The 26,875-nt window shown below is 44.5% G+C and overlaps 2 protein-coding genes across 6 annotated transcripts in view; one reads left to right on the top strand and one right to left on the bottom strand.

Moving 5' to 3' along the window:
* The window catches only part of MARF1 (meiosis regulator and mRNA stability factor 1), a 68,832-nt gene extending 44,291 nt beyond the window's left edge, over positions 1 to 24,541 (top strand). For 4 of the 5 annotated variants that reach the window (XM_040441638.1, XM_040441637.1, XM_040441636.1 and 1 more), the window contains exons 18-26: positions 92 to 234; positions 1,641 to 1,774; positions 3,083 to 3,285; positions 3,721 to 3,948; positions 4,209 to 4,439; positions 5,293 to 5,505; positions 19,731 to 19,791; positions 19,871 to 20,026; positions 22,105 to 24,541. In XM_040441638.1, the coding sequence (XP_040297572.1) occupies positions 92 to 234; positions 1,641 to 1,774; positions 3,083 to 3,285; positions 3,721 to 3,948; positions 4,209 to 4,439; positions 5,293 to 5,505; positions 19,731 to 19,791; positions 19,871 to 20,026; positions 22,105 to 22,325 (1,590 nt within the window). In that variant the 3' untranslated portion in view covers positions 22,326 to 24,541. The remainder of the gene's footprint in view (positions 1 to 91; positions 235 to 1,640; positions 1,775 to 3,082; positions 3,286 to 3,720; positions 3,949 to 4,208; positions 4,440 to 5,292; positions 5,506 to 19,730; positions 19,792 to 19,870; positions 20,027 to 22,104) is intronic. The other variant, XM_040441640.1, reaches the window with a different exon arrangement.
* A 1,361-nt stretch (positions 24,542 to 25,902) lies between these two features.
* The window catches only part of BMERB1 (bMERB domain containing 1), a 185,834-nt gene continuing 184,861 nt past the window's right edge, over positions 25,903 to 26,875 (bottom strand). The window contains exon 6 of the mRNA XM_040441643.1: positions 25,903 to 26,462. Coding sequence (XP_040297577.1) covers positions 26,350 to 26,462 — 113 coding nt within the window. The 3' untranslated portion in view covers positions 25,903 to 26,349. The remainder of the gene's footprint in view (positions 26,463 to 26,875) is intronic.

The raw sequence follows: 26,875 nt of genomic DNA on the forward strand, positions 1-26,875 counted from the left end.
TGACCCCCCATTGTCTGTGCAATGAAATGCACCCACCTTATGTATATGTAATACATATTAACCCTAACTTGTATTCATTACTGACTTTTAGATCCTCGGTATGGGCTCAAAACGCTTCTTGACTCTAACTCACAGAGCGCAGGTGAAGCGATTTACCCAAGATCTTTTAAAGCTCCTGAAGTCTCAGGCCAGTAAACAGGTCATTGTAAGAGAGTTCTTACAAGCTTATCATTGGTAAGTAAGGATGGACGATGGGCACCTCTGCAGTGCACAGGGTTTCCTTTAGTGACTTCGGTAGATCCTTTTGTTTATCTTCTGTTTGCTGGCTAACACGGTACAAATATACCGTATTTTTCCGCTTTATAAGATGCACCTGATAAGAAGCACCTAGGTTTTTGAGTAGGAAAATAATAAGAATTTTTTTTTACCCAAAAAGTAAGCTTTTGGTGGGTTTTGAACTAATGGTGGTCTGTGGCTGACGCACTGTTATGGGGGTTCTGTGGCTGACGCACTGTTATGGGGGTTCTGTGGCTGACGCACTGTTATGGGGGTTCTGTGGCTGACGCACTGTTATGGGGGTTCTGTGGCTGACGCACTGTTATGGGGGTTCTGTGGCTGACGCACTGTTATGGGGGTTCTGTGGCTGACGCACTGTTATGGGGGTTCTGTGGCTGACTCACTGTTATGGGGGTTCTGTGGCTGACGCACTGTTATGGGGGTTCTGTGGCTGACGCACTGTTATGGGGGTTCTGTGGCTGACGCACTGTTATGGGGGTTCTGTGGCTGACGCACTGTTATGGGGGTTCTGTGGCTGACGCACTGTTATGGGGGTTCTGTGGCTGACGCACTGTTATGGGGGTTCTGTGGCTGACGCACTGTTATGGGGGTTCTGTGGCTGACGCACTGTTATGGGGGTTCTGTGGCTGACGCACTGTTATGGGGGTTCTGTGGCTGACGCACTGTTATGGGGGTTCTGTGGCTGACGCACTGTTATGGGGGTTCTGTGGCTGACGCACTGTTATGGGGGTTCTGTGGCTGACGCACTGTTATGGGGGTTCTGTGGCTGACGCACTGTTATGGGGGTTCTGTGGCTGACGCACTGTTATGGGGGTTCTGTGGCTGACGCACTGTTATGGGGGTTCTGTGGCTGACGCACTGTTATGGGGGTTCTGTGGCTGACGTGTGTCAGTGAGGTTACTCTGCTGGCCTGACCGCTGCTTTGAGTGAGCTAGTGAGTACTACTACAGACGATTAAAGTAGTTTAACAAAGAGGGAGCCACTGCTTGAGCATTAAAAAAATAAAATTTACATATAAAGACTGCTGTCAGCGGGGCCCGATGTAATTGAGTCCAGTGACTGCACCGGGCCCCGCCGCGAGTGCAACAGCAGTTGCTGCCTCCAGCTCCTCCCATCCCGCTTAACTGATACATCGCAGGCTGCACTGTGCACTAGTGCGTCTTATAAAGGGAAAAATACGTTTTATTTTTTGTTTTTTTTTCTGTACCTATGCATTCCATTATAACGATCGTGTTCCTCCTGCCACTTCCTACTGTGTTGTCAGGTAGTTTCCCCTTCATCAGAAAAATTATCTCCTCTTTCCAGCTATGTGTTTTTGTTACCTTGCTTGTGATTTATAACAGGTGCTTTTCAAGAGACTGGGATGTCACAGAATATGGAGTATGCGAGTTGGTTGACATAGTATCAGAGATACCTGATACCACAATATGCGTTACTCAGCAAGAAAATGAGATTGTGATCTCAATTCCTAAACGAGGTATGATGAACCCTGGATTGCAGTTTGTAATAACCTATCCACTTGCCATGCCAAACTGTAAATACCGAGAAAGGCTAGCCGGTTTACAGCAGGTGCATACTTTGGGGTGTGGAAATGTCCATGCCCAATGCCAATTTCTCCCTATTTAGCAGAGTACCCTTGACACAAACTATTACCTTACTCTGAAATTCAGAACTGGATCAAGAGGTTCACTAAGACTACATACAATGGATTCACACAACGTACGTGTTCTGTTGATCTTTTCCAAAATGGGTTTGGACCCAGCGGAGTGAATTCAAAAACTGTCCTCAACCCGCCACAGGTTCTTAGGATTTGTGATGCTTTTACTGGCAACAGTAGAGTACATTCACACTGCACATTTGTCATATGAATCAGGAAAGCTGCCAGTATAGAATTCAGATAGACAAATATATCATTCACTTGACTAAAGCCAAAAGCATATCTATACTTTTGAGTGACCCCTCTATGGAATGGACAATACTGTTTTATTTACTAGGGCATATACGGCACTGTACAGGTTCTTTTAACATGAGTGCCTGGTTACCTATACAGAAGAGAGAGACCGGCCCTCAGTAGTTAAATCTTGTTTCTTTAATTATCATATAGATACAGTATTGTGACGCGTTTCGGCTCTAGCAAGAGCCTTCCTCAAACAGATGTTTGAAGAAGGCTCTTGCTAGAGCCAGAACGCGTCACTGTTAACTATACAGTGGCATAAGTCAGTCATCCATCGGGCAATCCTCCAAGGTAGACAGCAAGCGCAGTGTGAATGCATTGAATACTGCAATCCATGTGCTTGTATGGTTTTCATTGCCAGAAATTTCTGCCACAAATCTGCTGTGTGAATATGCTCTAAGGCTACATTCAGACGACCGTAAGTGTTTTGCAGATCCGCATAGCAGATACCGGCTTTGTGTGCACAGGGCCATCCCTATATAGAAATGGCTATTCTTGTCTGTGATTGCGGACAAGAATAGGACTTGCTGTATAATTTTTGTGGGGCCACGGAACGGAAAAATGGATGCGGACAGCACACATGTGCTGTCCGCATCTTTTGCAGCCCCACTGAAATGAATAGGCCCGCACCTGTTCCGCAAAATTGCGGTGCAGATGCGTACCTAGAAATATGGGCGTCTGAATGCACCCTAAGGGCCACAGCACTTGGACAATCGAGTTTGTTCTTCAAAAAATGGTAATTGAGGAAAGATCTACAAATACCTAATAACGCGTGTCTGCTCTTTTATATCTCGACAATAAGTAAATACCTTTTTGTACCAATTGTTCTAGAACGTACCCCAGAAGAGATCGAAAGGACAAAGCAGTTTTCTAAGGAAGTGGTGGACTTGTTGCGTCACCAGCCTCATTTCAGAATGCCATTTAATAAGTTTATTCCATCCTATCACCACCATTTCGGCAGGCAGTGTAAACTTACGTATTACGGGTTTACCAAACTGATTGACCTCTTTGAAGCCATACCAGAAGTATTACAGGTGAGTAAAAGAGGTCATTAGATCTCCTAGTAGTCACACAGCATGCGATGTGTTGTGGTTGCGCAGCATGCGATGTGTTGTGGTTGCGCAGCATGCAATGTGTTGTGGTCACTCTTTGTGTCATTTTAATTTTTTTTATTGGAGGTTTATAGTGTACAAAATACAAATCCTTGCTTTGTTGTCACACCCTTACATATAGTTTACCAAGGCATGCTGCTGTTACGCCAGACTCCGGGGGCCATCCACAAGTTTATAGGGCCTCTGTTGGATTACGAATGTACCGTGAATATTTCATGCATCCAGTGTCCTTTCCTATCCCACATCCTTGTAGATGTGTAATGCGCACAATGAATGGGATCATAAGGGCTTCATACAACGTAAATCCTCTACTCCCCGCTTATAGGTCTGAAATCTCTGCATTGCTCACTCTTGTAGGTTTTAGAATGTGGTGAGGAAAAAATGTTGACCCTGACAGAAATGGAGCGTATTAAAGCTTTAGCTTCCCAGCTTGTAAAACTTCTACGCTCTCAGAAAGACTCCTCCTTAATGATGCCTGACTTGCTTACTGAATATAGCAAGACGTTTGGCTACAGCCTGAGGCTCCACGACTATGACGTCAGCTCTGTACCAGCACTGATGCAGAAACTATGCCATGTTGTTAAGGTAACCGAACCTCTAAAATGTCATGCAGCATCCATTCTGCACATTGGGAGGATGGTACTATATCACAGTGGTGGTGTGCGTAGCTTTATAGACTTGTCATGGGTGCACAGGCTGTTGGGGTGGCTACAGATCAAGCATTGTGCTGGTGGAGAGAGAGAGATTATATTAAATGTTTGTCAGTCTACACTTCACATCTCATTTAATCTTTTACTGACAAGTGGAGAATTATGCTATAGTGTTGGTGTGTTGCTTCTTTTCAGATTATAGACACTGTCTCGGGGAAGCAGATCCAGCTGATCAACCGAAAGTCACTGCGTTCCCTAACTGCACAGCTCCTAATTCTGCTCATGTCATGGGATGAGTTGTCTCTACTCGCCGTCAATCAGCTACGGCAGATATACAAAAGTATCCATGGAGTTCCACTTAATCCATGTGAATATGGATTTGTGTCCTTGACTGAATTACTAAAAAGCCTTCCCTACTTGGTTGAGGTATGCTGTGCTGTGATTTCATTTGGTCCCTATTCACACTATTTTGTTAGATGTTATTGTGCAGTTGGATACTTATCAAATCCCATTCACATACTGTGCCAGGGAGGTACATAGTTTACACCACATGTACTGAAATGAGAGGGCCCTTAGGGGTTGGGGAGTCAAAGTGTTTATTTTTTTTGTGTTCCACTACCTGCAACAACTTTTGAAATTTGTCATCTTTTGCATAATGGTGGGTTTACATGGCCCTATAGTCAGGCAGATTATCAGGGACGAACATTCCTCTGAACGCCCATTCCCGACAATCTGCACTTCTAATGGTGTCATTCACGCCGGCAAGTAAATTATCATTTCTGGGCAGCAGATCGTGCTGTCTAAACAGGGATCTGCTGCCCAAAAACAATGCAGCTGTATGAGGGTGAGCGATTGCAATAGCAATCCCTTGTTCTAAGGGTTCATTCACACGTCCGCAATTCTGTTCCACATTTTGCGGAACGGAATTGCGGACCCGTTCATTTCTATGGGGCCACACTATGTGCTGTCCGGATCCTCAATTTTGTTCCCGAAAAAAATAGAGCATGTCCTATTAGGCATTTTCTATTATAGTGCCGGTGATGTGCAGTCTGCAAAATGAGGAGCGCACATTGCCGGTGTCTGTGTTTTGCGGATCTGTAAATCGCATACGGATGTGTAAATGGACCCTCATACTGTGGAAGTTATTGCTGCATGTAAATACAAAGCTTCACCCCCACTTAATGAGAAGCCAGTTGTTTGGGTAATCGACTGCTCCTCGGGCCATGTAAACCCACCAAAAGAGCGTGTACAGTTTGTAAGATGTCTATTCCTTTTACAGGTGCTTACAAATGACATGAACGAAGACTGCCTGCAGCTGACATCCCTGTATTTGTTTGCAAAAAATGTCCGTTCGTTGCTGCATACTTACCACTACCAGCAGATCTTCCTACATGAATTCTCAACTGCTTATAGCAAGTATGTTGGAGAAGGGCTGCAACCCAAGCAATATGGCTTCAACAGCCTGGAAGAGCTATTGGGAGCAATTCCACAGGTAAGTTATCCGTTTAGGAGGTGAGGACATGTAGACTATCTTTGTGTATGGCCAAAGTAAAAGGGATTGTCTAGAATTTTTTATTTATAATTTTTTTAAATCTATTTAAAAAAAGGTTTCTTGTGAATGGCATTGGGGGACACCGCACCATGGGTATATGCCCAGCTGACACTAGAAAGAAAGTGTTGGCTCCACCCAGGTGGGCTATACCCTCTGCACAGGCACTAGACTAACCAGTTTTACTCTAGTGTCTGTAGGAGGCATACATAACATGCATTATTTTTTTTTATTTTTTTTTGCCGGTCTTGCTGCTTTTTATTTTATAAAAAAATAATAATCTGAAGGTCTCGACCTGCTGCAGGTTGGGGCTCAATCATGGGTTTCCACTTTTTTTTTTTTTTTAACTCGTTTTATTGAAGTTTAATAAAGAGGCATGGACATTACATTATGATAGTGATATATCCCGCGCAGGGGAGATCCGACCTTTATCTCATAACAGTAAAAGGTGATTGCTTTGTACATACATTCTAGCAAATTCCACAATGGAGCCTATGTCAAGGCTAATTAAAGAAAAAGTGTCCAGAACACAAGAGTCCAAGTTTCATTGAGCTGCTGACGAACAAGTGTCATCTGACGCTGAATACATATGTAATGGGTGTAAGGACAGAGGGGAAGAGCACCACTCTTCTCCCCTCCCCGTACTTTTAGAAATTTCTGAGGACACTTCCGGTGTATAAAAACGAAGTTTTGCATGGTTGACCAGCACTTTCCACTGGCCTATTGTGGGTGTTCTATCTGCCATCCACCTCAGGGTTATGGCCTTCCTGAAATAGAATAGAGCTTTCCCCAGGAAAATCCTCTGATAGTGCGGCCACTTCTCCTCATCCAATACTCCAAGGACACATATTTTGGCACACACCGATACCGGGGTGGGAACCATGGTTGACAGAACATCCACCACTCTCCTCTCCTCCAAAAAACCCGTAAGTGCTCACACTCCCACATCAAATGCCAGAAGTCTGCCCCAGGGGTATGACACCTACTGTGGGTTAGCCTGCCCATTTTGTACAGTCTAGTGGGAGACGGGTAGCTTCTGTGCAGTATATACAGCTGGATCAGTCTATTATTGATCGAAGGGGAAACCCTAGTGGGGGGGTCAACAAAGCCTCCTCCCAATCCTCTGCAGATAGTGTCGGTATGGAAACTTTCCATCTATCCTCCACCACAAGGGGCTGAAGCAACATACGGTTGCCGAGGAGATGTGTATACACCACAGAAATGACCCCCCCCCTAGGTCCCTGAGATCTTAGTACTCCGATCAAGGGGAATTTGGAGATGCCCCGCCCCCCACCACCAAACTGAGCCCTAAGGGCGTGCCGCAGCTGAAGATAGCGGAAAAAGAGGACGGGGCACCCCAAACCTCCCCCGAATCTGCTGGAAGGAGCGCAGGACACACCCCTCATAAAGGTCCTCAAGGGTTAGTACCCCATGTTGTCTCCATACAGTAGTTCCTTCTAGGATTGCTAAGTGTCCTTAAATGCGTGTAATTTGGCAGTATTCCATACCTGATTAGCCTGTTTGTTTATAGGAAGCAATCGCCTAGGCGCTGAGTGCAGGTTTTCTAATACTGGCCAAAGGGTGGACATGTGGAGATACTCCCGTAGACAATATTCCGCACCAGTTAAATCTCCCGGTGACACCCATGAAGATATCTACTTCAGCTGGCTAGCAAATGTAATACAGGAAGAAGTCAGGTAAGGCGGCTCCTCCCTGTAATTTAGACCTTCGCAGCACACTGAGGGAAAGCTTTCTTCTAGCCTTACCACCAGACAAAAGCAGCAGTCATGGAGCGTAGTCGATCAAAGAAGGCCCTAGGGACAGGCACACAGGCATGTGCTAGGAGGTACAGGCCCTTCGGAAGTAGTATCATCTTGACTAAATTTAATCTTCCCATTACCGAAAGTGGCAGGGACTTCCACGTTTTGAACTTATCAATAAATAGAGATTCTAGGGGGACTATATTCTTGGCAAGTGACATGAAAGGATCTTTAATAATATCACAGCCTGATGTACGTTAAAATAAAAAAACAAAACCTTTATTAAAAGTCTGTTTAAAAGGGGCAAAAAAGCCTATATGTCACTGTCTGTGACCATCAGGCAACCAATCTCCAAGCTGCACAGGGAGGGGTAACAATAACTCCTCTGTGCAGCTGAGAGACTGGGCTAGAACCTCAACTTGCTAGCTGGTAGTTGCTATAAGAAAGCAAGTCAGAGTAAAGGGCACGGAAACCGATGTGAATGAACACACATGTGTGTGTTGGAGTGACCCTAATGATTATCTGCAGATATGGTTGTGCCACCTGGTGGTTGGGTCGCAAATAACTAAATACTCAAGATCTCCCTGGTATATCAGTTGGCCTAATAAATATCCTTATGCTGTATAGGAGTCCAGGCTAATCTAAATGTGCAGCCTGCGGCCAGTATATAAGTAACAACCATATATCGGCAGCCAGTAATTATGGCTAATAACAGTCACTCATAGCCAGTATATTTTGGCTCCATCCACACACCTGTAGCCAGTATGTTTTGGCTACCATCCATACATCACATACACACTCCACACTCCAAGGCTATAGGATATAATACTGCATCAAGTGCAACCCTGCCTAGAGAGCCGTGTCCAATTAATAAGCAACAGCTCTACGCGTTTCACCGTGACTTGTGATTGTCACGTATCTTCAGGAGCTATTTAATGACTGTGTCAAGACAATAAGCCGCACTGTGGTGTGCTATGGCTTTGGCGCTGTGATGGCCGCGCGCGGCCGATACAACGTCGAGTTCATATGGCCAAAGCCCCGCCTATCAACAGGGGTGTGCCTGTGACATCGCCAATCAGAGGTGAGGGGCGGGCTCGATAGCTCTGCCCTCTGACCGGCCAATGCCGTCATGATTCTTACCCTTCCTGGAACATATGACGCTTAGCGCATTAGAAGGGGGAATGAAGATCGCGGCCCTCATATTGTCACCTGATACCAAGAGTATCCACTTGCAACGATCCATCGGAATATGTGTTAGCCAGAAAAAGTAGGTACCGATCCCCATCTGATCACATGTGACCGGCGGGGAGGGGCAACCCGATACAACAATAAACTCTGATAGTGTCACTATAGTATGCAGCTGGCCAGTGTACACTAAGCACATGCCCAGATACATACATAGGTACTCTGGCCATATATTCTATATGCTCAGTTGTGACTTAGCTATCAATATAAACACACATCTGAACATATGAGGTGTATGACCAGTGTACATGAATGTCCATCAATGTATACGCAGCTACATCAAAAGGAAAAATAGAGAAAAAATGAAGAAACCGTAATGTCATGAAGCAGCATATAGGAGATATATAACTCTAATATAAGATGAAACACATCCTCATGTAGATGGTGTGGCTACTACATTAGATGAAACTGGCGAATGATATGGCCTCATTTAACCCTTGTGGTTGAACTGTCTGCAACTTATAAATCCACATTGCTTCTTTTCGTAATAGGGGTATGTCGATGTCACCTCCACGGATTGATATCTGTACCTGTTCAATCCCCTGTACTTTCAACACACCAGGGTCACCGTCATGCATCTCACATACATGGCGCGCCACTGATGTGTCCCGTTTATTCCGGATATCAGACATATGTTCGCCAAACCTACGTCTCAATTCACGCCTTGTTTTGCCGACGTATTGTGACCCACATTGACAACTGATCAAATACACAATACCTATAGAAGTACATCTGATGAAAGAACGTATATTGTACCTTTTTCCTGTTGTATGGCTGGTAAAAAATCCGCCTCTCAGGACGTTCCTGCACATAATACATGAACCACAGGGAAAAGTGCCCTTGAGGGTATTTTTCAACCAGGTTTCAGACTTAGGTTGTGTGTATAAACTGTGTACCAGGTGGTCACGTAGATTAGAACTACGTCGGTACGTAATTGAAGGATAATCCGGAATTGATCCCCCAATATCTGGGTCAGATTGCAATATGGACCAATGATTTTGTAAAATGTCACGAACATTTTTGTGAGCTTTATCAAACGTTGCGACAATTCTAGGCGTAGGGTCTTCGATACTTCTTGGTTTTGGAACCAAGAGTTGGGTGCGGGCTGTAATCATAGAGTGATGGAACGCTTGTTTCAGAGTATATTGTGGATACCCCCGATTGGTGAATCGACCTCTAAGGTCAGATGCAGCGGCTCTAAAATCACCTAGCTCCGAACAATTCCTCCTGGCCCTAAGGTACTGTCCCTTCGGGATACCTCTTTTTAGGGCCAGGGGGTGACCACTTTCCCAATGTAGGAGATTATTGGTCGAGGTTTTCTTCCTCAATAGGTTAGTGGTAATTTTTCTGTCGGTGCCAATGGAGATCATCAAATCCAAAAACGCAATCTGTTGTTCTTGTACTTCAGATGTAAAAAATAACCCCATCTGATTCACATTCAGTGCCGCCACAAATGCCTTAAAGTGTTCTCGTGTCCCTTTCCACAGTATCAGCACATCATCAATGTACCTAATCCACATTTGCACACAAGATGTATACTGCTCCATATCATCACCAAACACAACTTCCCTCTCCCACCAGCCCAGGTACAAATTGGCAAACGTCGGGGCACAGGGACTGCCCATTGCGACGCCCCTGAGCTGGTGGTAGATGTGTTGATCAAAGAGAAAGACGTTGTGTTTGAGGACAAAATCCAACAATTGTAAAAGGAAGATGTTATGCTGACGACAATGTTCACCTCTCTGTTGGATGAAGGCCTCGACAGCCCTACACCCAGAGTCATGGGGTATAGAGCTGTACAAGGCCTCAACATCCAAGCTAGTGAGGAGAACACCTTCCTCACACTGAATCCCATCCAACCGTTGTAGCACATCCATCGTATCTCGGGCATAGGACGGTAATGACGTCACAAATGGACGCAAAATGATGTCCAAATACGTGCTCACATTCGCAGTGAGACTGCCTATGCCCGAGACGATGGGTCTGCCCGTCAGCACTGGTCCTGATTTGTGCAGTTTGGGCAGACTATAAAATGTAGCTACAACAGGGGCTATAGGAAGCAAGTAAGCCAGTTCATTTTTGCTGATTAGCCTGTCATCAAAGGCCTGATTCAGCAAAGTCGCAAGCTCATGCCTGAATATAGGGGTAGGGTTGGTTGAGAGACGTCTAAGTTTTAGGGTCCTCAAGTAGGCGGAGACACATTAGACGATAGTCCTCCTGCTCCATCACGACAATGTTGCCTCCTTTGTCGGAGGGCTTAATAACAATAGACGTATCCCTCTCAAGTACCTCTAAGGATTGTCTCTCAGCTGATGTCAGGTTATCCCTTCCCAGGGGTATATCCTCTAGTTTTTGGAGGTCCTGTGTGACTACATGTAGGAAGGTATCAATTGGGGTACTATCACTGACAGGGGGGAATATTTTGGATGGATTCCTCAGATCCGTAAATGGACCATCCCCTTTCATTCTGTCACCCTCTTCAGATATTCCTGCCAACAGCTGGACATCCTGCAAATCCTCTACCTCGATACCCAGCTCATGACATCTTCTCCTGTCATGGATTTTAAAAAACTTTCTCCATTTTAATCTACGTGCAAAAAGCTGCAAATCTTTCACCCAGTTGAATAAGTTAAATTTTTGAAGGGGTACAAATGAGAGTCCTCTCTTGAGAAGCCCCATCTCTGTGGTAGAAAGTGCACGTTTAGACAAATTGATGACTTGAAGTTCGTCTACTTGGGGGGCCTAGGGAGCTTTCTTCTGGTGCAATAGATAGTCTGACACCGGTGGGAAATCTAAAAAACCTCCACGGGAACCTCTCCCAGATCTACCTCCTTGCTGGGAGCTGCGAGCTCTACGACCTCCTCGTCTATAACCCCCCCTTCTGTGTCCAACTCAGCCGCAACTGGACGTTTAGGTCCAAAATCAAAAATGAAGTCACTGATATCCCTATTAAACAGATTATGTTTTCTCTCCTTCACTTGGCAGGTGAACCGCTCAATATTCTGCTGTAATAGGGATTCTTTCTTGGTAAAGTCAGTGTGGTCACTGAATTTCTGAGCCTGTGCAACAGCCTCCTTCAGTTCAGCCTCACTATTGGATAGATGCTTCCGTTCTTCCTCTACCAATAGTTTCATCAAACGGAGGGAGCCTTGCAATGGATTCCTGCTCCCACCTTTTGAGAAACTCAGGAGACCGTAATCTTATAACTGGGAGGATTGAGTTTCTCAAGCCCCTTGGCACTATATTGTTCTTGAGATAAGTGTCAAGTGTTTGCACTTCCCACCAACATTTCACGTGGTTTTTATAGACCCTATTCAAGTTTTTGAAAGAGGCAGTAACACTAGTCTGAATCGATTGTGTAGGTAGCTCTTTTTCGGAGAACACCTCCTTAGGATCCCCTAGCCAGCATTCAGAGCTCAGATCATGGGACAAAAAGCCTGCCATTCCCCAGACTCGAATAGATTCAAAATAAATTCACACTAAATAATTAGATAAGTAGACGTACCAAAATACTAATAATATCACAGCCTGATGTACGTTAAAATAAAAAAACAAAACCTTTATTAAAAGTCTTTTTTTTTTTTCTTTTAACGTACATCAGGCTGTGATATTATTAGTATTTTGGTACGTCTACTTATCTAATTATTTAGTGTGAATTTATGAAAGGATCTTTACCCAAGTATTTGAAGTGATCAACCACCGGCAGATTCGGATTGTGGAGCCGTGGCGGCCAGTCATGTGACCATAGGGGCATGATGGCAGATTTCCTCCAGTTTATGTGCAAGCCCGAGTAAGTGCAGAATTTCTCTATTACATCTATTGCACCTGGGAGTGTGCTTTCAGGCTCACCCATAAACAGGAGGAGATCAGCAGCATACAGGCCTATTCTTTCCTCTCTGCTACCTATAGTTACTTCCAAAAAGGACCTATTCTGTCTTATCCTCAGGGCCAGATGTTCTATTGCCACCGCAAATAACAGTGGAGACAAGATGCAACCCTGCCTGGTTCCTCTGGAGATGACTCAGAGTGCGTCCCATTAACTAGGATATTAGCTGTAGGTCTCTGGTACAAGATTTCTAGCCATCTTAAAAACTTAGGACCGCACCCAAAGCCCCCTATAATCTCCAGCAGGAAGGGCCATTCTACAGAATCGAAGGCCTTGGCCGTGTCAAGGGACGCCAAGGCCCAACGCTTCGCCGCTGCCACTCCTATCTGAGCCACAACCTGCGCCCTTCTGACATTGTCAGAAGTCGTTCTGCCTGGGATGAAGCCTGCCTGGTCCTTGTGTACAATGGAAGTTATTACCTTGTTTAGACGAGTAGCGAGAAGCCTAGTTAGAATCTTATAATCCAGATTTAATAATGAAATCTGCCTGTAGGAGCCGCATTCAATCAGATTTTTATCTGGTTTCAGAATAACAACAATGGTAGCATCATATAAGGAATCGGGGAGTTGATGCCACTGATGGGCCGCTAAGTATAATTTAAGGAGTTGGGGCCCTAGAATGTCATTATATTTGGAGTACACCTCCACAGGGATCCCGTCAGGTCCCGGGGCTTTCCCAGCAGGCAGCTCCTTCACAGCCAGTTGGATTTCCTCCAGCGTTATATCTTCGTCTAGTAGGTTCCTGTCCTCCGGACTCAGCCGAGGGTGGAGGACCTCTGATGGGTACTCTCGCAGCTCCTGAGCGTTATATTGTGCTGCAGAACTGTAAAGAGTCTGGTAAAAGCCCCTAAAGCTGTTCAGGATGCCATCCACTGAGTCTACAATCGGGCCCTCAGGGCTCTGTACACGTATGCCAGGGGGAGACATATGGTTGGTTCTAGCTATGTGGGCAAGAAGCCTTCCTGCCCGATCCCCAGACTCGGACTGCTGTTTCAAAAAGAACAACCTGCGCTCACTTTTTTCTTTGAGATGCATCAAGTATGATCTACCTCTAGCCATCCACTCGTTTCTGTTCTTCTCTGAAGGGTCAGAGCGAAACGACACCTCAGCCTCCTTACATTTTGCGCGCAACTCCAGTTCGTTACGCATAGACTCCTTTTTAACGTAGGATATAGAGGATTTTAAGCAGCCTCTCAGGTAAGCTTTTAGCGTATCCTAAAGCAATAAATCATCCGTCTCCTCACTCTGCATCTAAGAATACTTGAAGCTGATCAGGGACTCATTTGGGGTCATCAGAGAAAGCCAGAAGGGATGAGTTCTCATCTTTCCTCCCCTAGGAATAACGCCTGACAACCTTAATCGCGCCAGTACCGGGGCGTGGTCCGATGGACCCTGTGGTTCATACTGAATGTCTTCAAGATCAGGGAAAACTGCAGCATTGCCCAGAATAAAATCGATCCTAGATAGAGCGCCTCTAGCAGACGTGAAACAGGAGTATTCTCTCTGGTGTGGATGTCTGAGTCTCCACATGTCCAGCCAACCCATCTCTGCAGTAATTCTGTACAGGATAGTAACAGGGGAAAAACAGTCAACCCTCTCCCCCACTTGATGAAATCTGTCCAGGCTCTCCTGCATCACCATATTAAAATCCCCCATGCAAAGCAGTCGGGCATTAGGATATTGAACAACAAAGCCCAATGTCGTCTGGAGCAAGGCGAGATTAGCAGGGGGAGGATTGTACAGGTTAACTACAACATAGGGAGCATTATTAATAAACCCATATACAAATATGTACTGTTCCTCTGAGTTTACCACTGATTGCTGAACCTCCCACTTAAGGCTCCTGTGGACTAGTAGGGTCACTCTAGAATGTGAGGTGGCATACGCTTGCAATGACCATTGAACCCACGGTTTGATAATTCTCCTAGTCTCGGGTGTTATGAGTTTCCTGTAGACCTAAAATATGAGGGCTATATCTCCTTTATATGTGAGAATACAGCGATCCTCTCTTCGGTGCACCCAAGCCTCTCACGTTCCAGGACATCACTGTCAGGGACCCCTGGATAATACGCAAAATCCTTATCCATACACAGCAACACCTCCAATCTGGAATAATTCCTCCCTTCATCTCTGGTAATTTCCACTCCCTCTCACCCGAGTAGTGGCTATTTATGATCCATGCCTTCAACATAAAAAGTAGCATATAAGTTTGCATACAATAAACTATCAACCAGGAATATACATATAGTGCAAGCACAACTCTAGTCTGCACCATGGCTAGATGTTCGGGGACCTGCATAGTGTATAAGATGTTAACCCCATGCCGGTAGCCTAACGTTCCCGAACTTACATAAAATCGAGCTGTAGGGGCAGGTAAGTAGAAATAAACATAAAACCTTTAGGTAACAAGGCTTAAACAAGACTGTTAAACAGGTGAGCCGCAAGGGCTGAGAAGCAAAGTGTCCCAAAATATGCAAAGGATATACATGTGGTCGGCAACATGGCACCGCAATGGTGCACCACGGCGACTGTTACTTCTTGCCGGATGTCATTGCAAGTATATTATCAGCGAGGTCTCGGGCGCCTAGAGATCCAGTCCTCCGCTTCTTTAGGGTCAGTGAAGAAGACCAATCGGTCGCCGTCTACAACACGCAGGCGTGCAGGGTAGGCCATTGAATACTACAGATTCAGTTCTCTAAGGCTTCTCTTGACAGAGATGAAAGTAGGTGAACGCATTGCACCCGCACTGAATACCGACCCATTCATTTCTATGGGTCTGTTCACATGAGCGGTGATTTTCACGCATCACTTGTGCGTTGCATGCTCTATATTCAGCGTTTTTCACGCAACGCAGGCCCTATAGAAATGAATGGGTTTGCGTGAAAATCGCAAGCATCCGCAAGCAAGTGCGGATGCGGTGCGATTTTCACGCACGGTTGCTAGGAGACGATCGGGATGGAGACCCGATCATTATTATTTTCCCTTATAACATGGTTATAAGGGAAAATAATAGCATTCTGAATACAGAATGCATAGTACAATAGGGCTGGAGGGGTTAAAAAAAAAATAAAAAATCATTTAACTCACCTTAATCCACTTGATCGCGTAGCCCGGCATCTGCTTCTGTCCCCTTTACTGAATAGGACCTGTGGTGAGCATTAATTATAGTTCAAGGACCTGTAATGACGTCACTCTGGTCATCACATGGTACGTCACATGATCTTTTACCATGGTGATTCACCATGGTAAAAGATCATGTGACGTACCATGTGATGACCGGAGTGACGTCATCACAGGTCCTTGAACTATAATTAATGCTCACCACAGGTCCTATTCAGTAAAGGGAACAGAAGCAGATGCCGGGCTACGCGATCAAGTGGATTAAGGTGAGTTAAATGATTTTATTTTTTTTAACTCCTCCAGCGCTGTTTTATAACCATGTTATAAGGGAAAATAATACAATCTACAGAACATCGATCCCAAGCCCGAACTTCTGTGAAGAAGTTCGGGTTTGGGTACCAAACATGTGCGATTTTTCTCACGCGAGTGCAAAACGCATTACAATGTTTTGCACTCGCGCGGAAAAATCGTGGGTGTTCCCACAACGCACCCGCACATTTTCCCGCAACGCCCGTGTGAAAGGGGCCTAAGAAGTTAGCTGGGTCTCGACCTTCTGCTCTCTCCGGGATGCCTAGAATCCGCACATTGTTGCGCCGGGCCCGGTTCTCCAGGTCGTCACACTTCTGATGCTACAAGCTGACAGACCTTTCCACATCTTGTAGTCTCATGTTAAGTGGTCTGGTGAGATCCTCCAGAGCTGAGACTCTGTCCTCGGTTTGGCGCACCCTCTCTCTGAGCTGTCCTGCCTCAAGAGACCCAGGTCCACCCGTACCTCTCTGATTTTGCAGGTGAGAGAAGATTGGCAAGAAGAGATTGCCGTCAGGAGCTGGTCAGGTGATTTCCACCGATGCCAGCCTTGCGGGTTGGGGGGCGGTCTTTGGGTCTCTCACAGCCCAGGGTCAGTGGGGAAGTCTTCACTGCAGATCTATGTCCTGGAGCTCAGGGACATTTTCCTAGCTCTTTCCTGTTGGACTCCCCTCCTCAGCGGTCTCCGGATCCAGACAGACAATTCCACTGCTGTGTCTTATCTGAACCACCAGGGGGGCACCAGAAGCGCGCCAGTCCTGAAGGAAGCCTCCCGCATCCTGCGGTGGGCGGAAGAACATGTTCCCGCCCTCTCCGCTGTACACATCCCCGGAGTTGACAATTTAGCGCCTGAGGAAGTCTGCTGCCCATGTCTCGACCTAGGCGAGTGGTCTCTCCACCCAGAGGTGTTTCTCCAACTCTGCCAGCATTGGGGAACCTCAGACGTGGACCTCTTTGCCACTCGGGGCCCTAAGGCTCTGTCGGACGCCCTTGTCCTTCCATGGTCCCAGTTCAGCCTACTGTACCTCCTCCCTCCCATTCCCCTTCTTCCTCAGGTGCTCAAGCGCCTCAAAACAGATCGGGTTCTGGCGGCCCCAGCCTGGCCTGGCCGGGCGTGGTACACAGATGATCTCGTGTTCCTGCTCGCCGACGTCCCATGGCGGCTCCCACTGCGTCCCGACCTCCTTTTCTCAAGGTCCGCTGTCCCACTGGAGTTTACCTCAGCTTCATTTAACGGCGTGGCTGTTGAGGCCGAGGTCCTGAAGTTCCGAGGTCTCTGAGTCTGTCATTCAGACCATGCTTCACGCACGTAAACCCCAGTCGGCCAGGATTAACCAATGTACCTGGAATTCTTTCTTTCTTTCTTTTTCATTTTTTTTTTTTTTTTTTTCTTTTTTCTTTTTTTCTCTCCAGGGGGTCGCTCATCGTGTTTTTCCCCCCCTCCCCCCCCCCCCCCCCCCCCCCCTTCCGTTCTCCTGTGGAACCCTGGGATTTAAATCTTGTCTTTAGATGCCCTTCAGTCCCACCCTTTTGAGTCCTTGAAGGAGATCTGTCTTTCGTCTCCTTTTTAAAGTTGCCTTTCTAGTGGCAATTACGGTACCTCCATTCAGAGTCTCAGAGTTGGCGGCGCTCTCTTGTCGATCCTCCTTTTTGGTGTTTCACCAGGACATGCTGGTCCTACGACCAGTTCCCTCTTTTCTTCCCAAGGTGGTTTCTTCATTCCACATTAACGAGGAGATAGTTCTGCCCTCTTTCTGCCCCAACCCCTCTCATCCCAGAGAGTGGTCCCTCCACCGCCTGGATGTTCGGGCGCTTCAGCTATATATTCAGTTGACTAAGTCCTTCCATCGTTTTGACTCCCTCTTTGTGGTTCCCAAGGGCCTCCGTAAGGTTTTACAATCCTCCAAAGCCACAATCTCCCGCTGGATTTGGTCGGCTGTCAAGGAAAACTGTGGGATCATGTTCCCCCTTTTCGATTGACCAGTCACCCCACTAGGGCGGTCAGGGCTTCTTGGGCCGTCCGGCATCAGGCCTTGGCTTCCCAGGTCTGCAAGGCCGCCACCTGGGCCTCAGTTCACACGTTTCAAAGTTTTATCACATCCATTCCCTGGCCTCTGCTGATGCCAGTCTGGGTTGCAAGGTTCTGCAAGCGGCTGTGCGTTAGGTGCTCCGCATGGCTGTTTCTTCCCTCCCTCGGGGACTGCTTTGGGACGTTCCATGGTGCTATGTCCCCCAATGCCATTCGCGAGAAAAAAATGTGTTTTTGTACTTACCGTTAAATTATTTTCTCGTTGGATGCATTGAGTGACAGATTTACCCCCCATTGTTTCGTTCTTGGTTCCGGTTTTCCCGGGATTCCCCTCTCTCTGATTTAGGACATGTTGGCTTCTCTCGTTCTGGTTTTTGGTGCTCCTACTGCTTTAGTACCAACTGGTTAGTCTAGCGCCTGTGCAGAGGGTGGAGCCAACACTTTTTTTCTTTCTAGTGTCAGCCTCCTAGTGGCAGCTGGGCACATACCCATGGTGCGGTGTCCTCCAATGCATCCAACGAGAAAAGGATTTTACAGTAAATACAAAAATCTTTTTTTTTATTTTTTTTTTAAATGGGACTTTCAGAAGATAGTAGCATGTCCTTTTCATTTTGTACGAAAGAAGGTGTAGCCAGCAGCAACAAATTTATCTTCATTTACACCAGTTTTGTGATGCAAGTGAAGCCAGAAAATTACAATGGCTCCAATCTGTCTTGGATTTCTGTCTAGGTGCACAGACTGCTGGAGTATGTGCCTAATAGGATGAGGTGTGTACGTCCTCCAGCAGTACAAGGGGTATCAAGGCGCCGGTATTGATAAATCTCTCCCTAGTGTTTCTACAATTTTTTTTAATATTTTTTTTTTTCTCTGATCTGCTCAACAAGAGGGCAGAGCTTAGTGGACAGTGGTGGAAAAGGGGTGGTACAGAGCCTTAGATGTGGCATTTTTAACTAAAATTGTGCCACAATTCTAGCAGAATAATCAGACCTAAATTAAGCCAGCCAATAGCTTGTATAGAGTCGGAGAAAAGTTGTCTATACCAGCACCACATGTACCATGCAGCCTGATCCCCTGCTGCAGGTCTAGACAGCCTGACTAAGCTTACACCATCTGCAGGATTAGTAAATCTGGGCCACTGTCTGGCTTGCATGTCAGCAGTCTTTTGGCGCTTTAAGCCTTTATAAGGGTACAGTTACATTCGCACCGCCATATGTATTTTGCGGTCCTTAAAATAAGGATGACTTCCATGTTGCATACTTTTCTTTTACGGACCGGTTGACCACATTTTGCTGCCAAGTACAAGACATGTTCTATCATTTGTGGAACAGACCTATGGATGCGGACACTGAAGACATCTGTCTGCTTTCCGCTTGTCCATTCAGCAAAAGATAGAACATGTCCTGTTCTTGGCTGCAAATGCAGATCACTGACCCTTGAAGTCGATGGGTTTGCAGCCAAAAATTTAATCTGATGCAACATGGATGTCATCCATATTTTGGCTGATCTACATTTTGAGGACTGCAAAATACATGCAGTTGTGTGAATGCCACCTCAAGCTGAAGGAAATAACTGACTGGGTTTCAGCCTGTCACTTCAAGCAATTACGTCTAAGCTGGAAAAAAAAATAATGGCCACACCACCAAAACCCCAAGCAGTTCTACTGAACTTGGATCAGCATGAAACTCTGTGGTGAGCCCAGTTTAGTTTGATAAACTGCACAATGGCTGCCTTACAAACCCTAAATTGGGGTATTGGAAAATGAATTTGGGTATGTCCGGTGGTAGTTTACAGAAAATGACCTCCTATTATCATCTTACTTTTAGGTGGTTTGGATTAAGGGGCATGGACATAAAAGGATTGTAGTGCTGAAGAATGACATGAAGGGTAAGTGAAGTTCTCATTACCAGTTATTTATTAGAGGCGACTGTTTTAAAAAAAAACTAAAATAATATTGCAATTCCAGTTTGTCATCAGGCAGAAAAAGAACTCCTGTGCCTCTCTTCACCCGTCGATCTCTTGTGTGGCCCTGTTCCTTCATGCCTTCCATCTCCACAATTGCATCCTGAATCAGTTGTTCAGGAGTTTGGTGACCTCATACAATTTGAAGAACATTTCTCTGGTAAGTTTATTTTACTGACTGGGGCCTCAGAAATCACGGACGGTTCCACCAATCTGTGGGCACAGTGTTATAAAGCAGGAGGGGCTGAGCAGACTGATACATAGTTTTGTGGGAAAAGATTCCGTTTTACATGTCTGCTCATTCTGGGTAGAGGTGACCGGTGGCGGCCCTTGGCATCTCCTGCTCTATAGTATGCTGTCTGTGGATCAGATTGTATGTCCTTTTAAATGACTTTGTATTTTAGCTAAATAATAAGAAAGTCCCCTGTAAATTATCTTACTGTGTGGCATGTCGTGTTTTGTTACTGTACTGCTGAGGGCATCCGCGGGTAGTAGAAGTCTTAGGATGACACAGAGGCAGCAAATGGCTGGATAGAGCTCTTTGCATTGATTAATGGCTAAGGTGCTTTGTCTTGGTGGCCTCATGCAAGAATGTGGAAGTAATGAGGCTTGCTCCCTATTCCCCCTACTAATTCAGGTTCTGGAATCTGATTGGCACCTTTGAGCTCTGTGATGCTAAAAAGCCTTGGGTTTAAATGAGTTGTTCCATGATGCACCCTCTGTCACTTTGCAGGCTCCATTTTAAGGATAGCCATGGGTCCCAGAGGTGGGACCCACACCTATCAGACATTGGAAGCATATTGTTAGGATTTGCCCCTAATGTCTGATAGGTGTGGGTCCCACCTCTGGGACCCATGGCTATCGTTAAAATGGAGCCTGCAAAGTGACAGAGGGTGCATCATGCATGCGTGGCCACCCTCCATTCGTTTCTGTGGGATTGCTGAAAATGGCAGAGCAGCGCACTCGGCTATTTTCAGAAGGCCCCTTGAATTGAATGGGAATCGCACAGTGCAAGCATGGCCATGTGGAAATAGCCGAGCCAGCACTATTTCCTGTAGAAATGAATGTAGGGTGGCCGCACATGTACGGTGCACCCTCAGTCCCCAATGTTCAAGATAGGACGACCTCTTTAGAGGGGTTTTCCGGTTATGATGATTTACTAAGCAAGTGTCCGTGGCCTTCTGAAACAGAAAATTGATACTTTCCTGCTCCAATCCTCTGATGTCTCCATTTTCCGGTACCCCCTCTGTTTTACATCCAGTGGTGCATGTCACTAGGCACCACTCCAGCCAGTGACTGGCTTCAGCAGTGGTGTGATGCTTGTGGCTACATCACTGCTGGAGTGGTGCATGTCACTAGGCACCATTTGGATGTAAACTCTGCGGGAACTAAAAGATGAGGGCAGTGCGGAGGACTGCAGCAACAGGAAGCAGGCAAGTATGAATCTGATGTTTCAGTAGGCAGGCTGCGAGCACTTGCTTAAAAATCGTAACCGGAAAACCCCCACTAAGATTGCACACATTCTATTGCATTTCAATATATGCAATAGCGCTAATGTATTATGATCTGTGTTATAAGAATATTTTATATTTGGGATCTGTAACGTAGCATGAATTCAACAGATTTGAGAATGAGTAAGATTATGCAGACTAAGTGAATAAATATATTTACTAAGTGTGATTAAATATAAGCTGAGACAGATAAATCACATACAGAATAATAAGGAAACAAACCTCATTAGCCTAAAAAATGGGGTAGGGCTCCGGTCGGTCATGCTATAACCCATGGCTGTCTACCAGGTTATAATAAATGACAGACACCCCAGCGTGTACAATACTTGCATCCTACCTAGGATGAAGTTCCTGGTGGAATCACAGTAAATTATTAGTGCAGACCACAGTTCTTCCCATCAGCCCCTCCTGCAGTGTGCATCACGCATGTCTCTGAGATCACTCAGGAATGTGGTCTTATCAGCAGAATGGGGGATGACACAGAAATAATAGGAAAAGGGCACAGAATTAATGGGACAGAACAAATCAGTACTTAAATACCCTTACAGTTCAGGATCTTTTGTAGAGACCTCTCGTGCTCCTAGTTCTAACGTTGAATCTGGAAACCTGCTCATGCTGACTTTCTTTACTGCCAGTCCAACACGAGCTGCACGTGAAAATTTAATATTTTTTAAATTGTGTATAAATTAAATTTTTTGTTTATTTTAATAATGTGGTTTCCTCACAGGCTTGGTGAATGACAGATCTCAGAACACACCGTCTTACTACTTGCTGTCGGACGAGAATGCACCTTCTAATGGTGTAGAAGAGGCAGCAGAGTCCTCTGTCCCTGACCAGACAGAGTCCAGGTTTTCAAAGGAAATGCTGGAAAGCCCAGTCAAGAAACAGAGTCGCAACAGAGTCAGGCTGGCTGCAAACTTCTCATTCGCACCTGTTACAAAATTGTAAGATTTCATTTCTTCACGCCTGCACTAGGACACACAGGGTTCCAGCTTATCTGTATTCTTTACCAAGCCGTGAGCCTGCAGCACGCTTGGTCCTATACCTTTATCTTCTGCTTTAAAAGCTTTTATTTTTTTGAGCATTGATGGCGATTTTGAGACCTTGTTGTATAGGTTTCAGTATATCAATGGTGGAAAACGTTGTGTGCAAAACCAGTTAATTCACTTTTATTTCATCAAGGCCTCTCCATAAATATAACCCCACATCTCGGTGTGACTTTGTCTGGTAGACTGTTTACATCCATTTCTTCAAGCAGTATTATTCTTAAGGCATGGTCGGTCAGCTCGCTGTCAGATCTACTTTTAACCCTTAACTATTTCAAAGGCTCCACCTTCTGCGCCCCTTGTGAAGACAATCTTGCACATTGGCTTTCCCCTTTTCCATATTGGCACTCAAAGAACAAGATACTTATTTGGGGATGTAGGGATTGACTGTTCATGCAGCAAACTTTTAGGAAATAAATTCTGCTAATTTTATTTCTTTTTATGTCAAGGGCTGTTTCAGGTGACTTGTGAGGACTGCGTGAATATATTTTTTGGAAGTTGTTATACAATGTAAAAAAAAAAAAGTGACTTCATTTTGTTTCTGTTTTGCACTGAAGAACTCCGATACCCAGCCATATGATCCAGCATGCCTTTATTTCTTGTGTGATCCACAGATGAGTTTCAAAAAGTCAGATGTGCTTTCAGTTGTTTCGCATTGTCTGGTGGAAAATGTCATCTTGACCGTGTCTTGGGAAAGATGTAAAGTTGTGTGCAAATAGGTTTCTGATTTCTTTTTACATTACTATGCATCAAGTGCATAAATCATGGATGACGGAGCAGTTGCAGATGTAGCACAGTCAACTTCAGTAGATATTGCCATTTCCACTGAAACGGAAGGGGTTGCCTACAAGTGGAGATGTCAAGGTTTTCTGGGTGAACCTTGATTTTGGCTTAAGATTTCTTTTAAGACTTGGCAGACGAGGGGCAGTGATGGTTTGATGGGATGGCATATTTGTCTTTTTAACTGTCTGTAGATGTTTTTATTCATATCGACTGGGTTTTTGGAAACCTTTTTTGTGAGTTTAGGAGAACTTGCAGGATGGTTTGTTTTTTTGAGAAAGGCCACACTTTCAGTAAAGCAGGTGGACTTTGTTTGACTGCATAGTGTCAGAAGGCCTCGGATTCCTTCTAGGCTAGCCTGGCTTTTACAATGGGTTGTATTTGCCAGGCGAGAAATTGTTCCTTTGTAGAACCTTCTACTAAAAGGTTCTACTCTTGTTTTTTGTGTTGGGATCTTTGCAATACGGTTTGAAGAGAGAAGGAAGGGTCCATAGCCATCTCAAACTCAAGTACTTTTACGGAATGGCTATTAAGTTGTTTTACCTTCTATATTTTGCACAAGGATCTTTTAATTGTGGCCACTTCCAGCTGAAAGTTGTAGCTACTGTGTAGGTCGAAGCATTGAGTGTATGTGTCTGTGTTTTCATATTTGTTTCCTTCTGCACTTCTAAGCTCGAGTCCCTGCTAAAGACAGTTCCTCTAGTAATGATGACGGGTTCAGATATGAAGTCCAGAACAAATTATTTTTTTTTTTAAAGGCCGCTTTTAAATAAAGTTCAGTGTAACCTTATGCATGAATTCTGATCATATGGTGGGCATAAGACTATGTATTCAAGCGTTTATGGTTTCATAGCATGTAACTACAAGTCACCTGAAACACTCCTATTACAACATAGTTCTGCAGAGTGATCAAAAAGCTCCTTGCAGCATAAGAGTCAAATTATACTTGGGATAACGGCTATGGATTTTAGTTTCCCTCTACGTGTGGCCATCTCCTTTGGGAAAAATAAATCGACTTTGATATGGATGTAACTTGCGTCCTGCTATAAAATGGACAATGTCTAGTACTTAAGTTTTTCAAATCTGTTTAAAAGAATTCGGGATGAGGCTGGTTTAGTACTTTATTTGGAAGAATAAATGTTTAATTTGTAACTAAAATAAAGAATAACCACTTTGTGGAGGCTTTTGAAGCGGTCTGGGCTTAAAATTATGCACTGTCTTATTTTTTATTTTATTTTTTACTTTTTCTTTCTGTCTTTTTTCCCCCCTCAATTTTAAGTCTCAATACGTCATTTTTGTGTTTTGGGACCAAATTCTTGTGTGTCAATAAACTATTTGCAAGCATTCTCAAGTAGTTTAATTTTTTTTCTTGGTGTGTAAATCAGGTGTCTATGGGCGTGTCAAAGCAGTGATGGGGGAGTGTCTATGTAGATGGGCGGGAGGGGCTATAAACGAGCTGATCGTTAGGGGCAGTGTTGGCACTGTGACAGAGAAAGGAGAAGTGCATCATGGGTTTGGTACATACGGGATCGGAATAAACCATAGTAATTGGTTTGCATGGTGAAAATGAGTCTGGAAAGTCCAAACTGGCAACAAAAAAAATGTATGGGGAAGATGTACATGAGGTAAGTAACTACATGAGCATATCTGTTAAAACCATAGTAATCCCAAATAAAACAAACAAAAAAAAAAACACTTTCTTATCTAGGTCAATATGCATTTTAATGTCGTTAAAGTCAAAGTATTCAGAAAAAGTCACATGTCCCATAAATGAAGCACAGCACAGGAATGAAAGGGATTATTTTTATTTTTTTTTTTATTTTTTTTCCCCCTTTACTTGATATGAATACAAATGGCTTTGTTCTGTGTCATTTTGATCGATGCCATCTACGTCTCGCAGATGAAATGCCACAGTGTTTCAATTTTACAAACGTATAATTCCACTTTGAAATCCACAAAGGTACAAATAATTTATTTACTTAGTCTGAACTTCACAGTATAATAGACCCTAAGACATAAATAATTCTACTGCCGTCACATAACAGTGGTTTTTGCAATGTCCAAGGAAATGCTTTTAACAAATTCTACAAATCGTTTGGAATCTATTTTACACGTATAATTGCTAAAAATATAGTTGCATTATATTCTCAAAATCGGAGCAAAGGAAGTTTTTAAAAATACTTTAAATAAAAATAGTTAAGGTTATCTGTTTCATGTAACTGCATGTTATATAGTAACTGACTCAGCACAGAATTTTCTGGGTAATGGTGACGTTCTCAACCTAATCCGTGGATCCGCAAAACACGCTACGGACGTGTGAATGGACCCTAATGCTGCAACAAAAAACTGAAAAATAAGACCATAAAAAAAAATCAACAATGAAAAGACTAGTCAGAAATGTGGACTACAACTCTGTTTCAAAAGGGACAATTTCACTTTGACCGGACAGACTTCTGGATGATTAAAGGGGTTTTCCAGGATTTTTTTTTTGTATTGATGACCTAGCCTCAGGATAGGTCATCAATACTAGATCGGTGGGAGTCCGGCAACCCCGCCAATCAGCTTTACGAAGAGAAGCCACGAGCCACGCGAGCACTACCTTCTCTTGTTTACCTGCTCGTCATTGACATGACCGCGGTGAGCAGGCAGAATTACAAGAAGCCGTCCTATTCACTTCAATGGGAAGGATCGTTTTTAAGTGTTGTCATTTTTATGTATGGAACATGGTTTTTCATTACTAAAAAGGTCAATGGCCGTTTTTAGTATTGCAAAAAAGATGGGCTGCAGGTGACACATAGGCTCAGTCTTGATTGACACTGCATGTTAATTTCTCAGGAGACCAGGACGCAGACTGCTATTTCTACTAAGTAATCACTCAGGCTGGTACAAAACAGTACTGATTGCTGGCCACCCTATATACATAGATATGCAGGTATCTTGATACATACACGCTCCTCTTAAACATGCTCATTGAGTGATCCATGCGACAGCGAGGAATTCACTATTGGTACACTATTGGTAAATGCGTTGCTGTAATATCTACAGCACGGACAGTTCTTGGTAGCAGGATTCTAGATGCACGTATCCTCTGTTAAGGAACCCATCATCTTGTAGGAGCCTTCAGATGTCTGAACTGAGGCTGTGTGTTACATGACACTGCACTGGGTGGTACCACAGCAATCTTTGAGGATAGCCATCCCTGTCTTTGTTAAAGAAGGTTTAGTTGGCGGTAGTTCCGTTTTCTTCTCGGGAGTGGTACCTGCAGCATCAAACGGACATTGTCATGAGTACAGAATGATTATGGAATTGACAGAGCATCTTACAACCATTATATATCATTGCAATATGTTCTGAATATATTGATGCTAAACATATGTACATATACCCATATTATCTCCTATATGCATTTACCCAAGAGGCTTACTGAAAGGGATTTTTCATAATCTTACTTTTGATACAACACAGATTAGACATAGATTATACAATAACCCTTTTCATGTATTGTATATAGCAGATACCAGTATTGTTTAATGAAGTTTCAGCTGTATCTTGACAAACCTGTTTCCCAAGGCCTCCTAAGAAATACCAGGATTGTTCCAATTGGATCTTGAGACAATATGCGCCCACCCCAAAAAAGCCCTATAAGTATGTGCTGGGAAATAAAGATTTCAG

Source organism: Bufo bufo, chromosome 7 (genome assembly GCF_905171765.1).
Source record: "Bufo bufo chromosome 7, aBufBuf1.1, whole genome shotgun sequence".
NCBI classification, from domain to species: domain Eukaryota; kingdom Metazoa; phylum Chordata; class Amphibia; order Anura; family Bufonidae; genus Bufo; species Bufo bufo.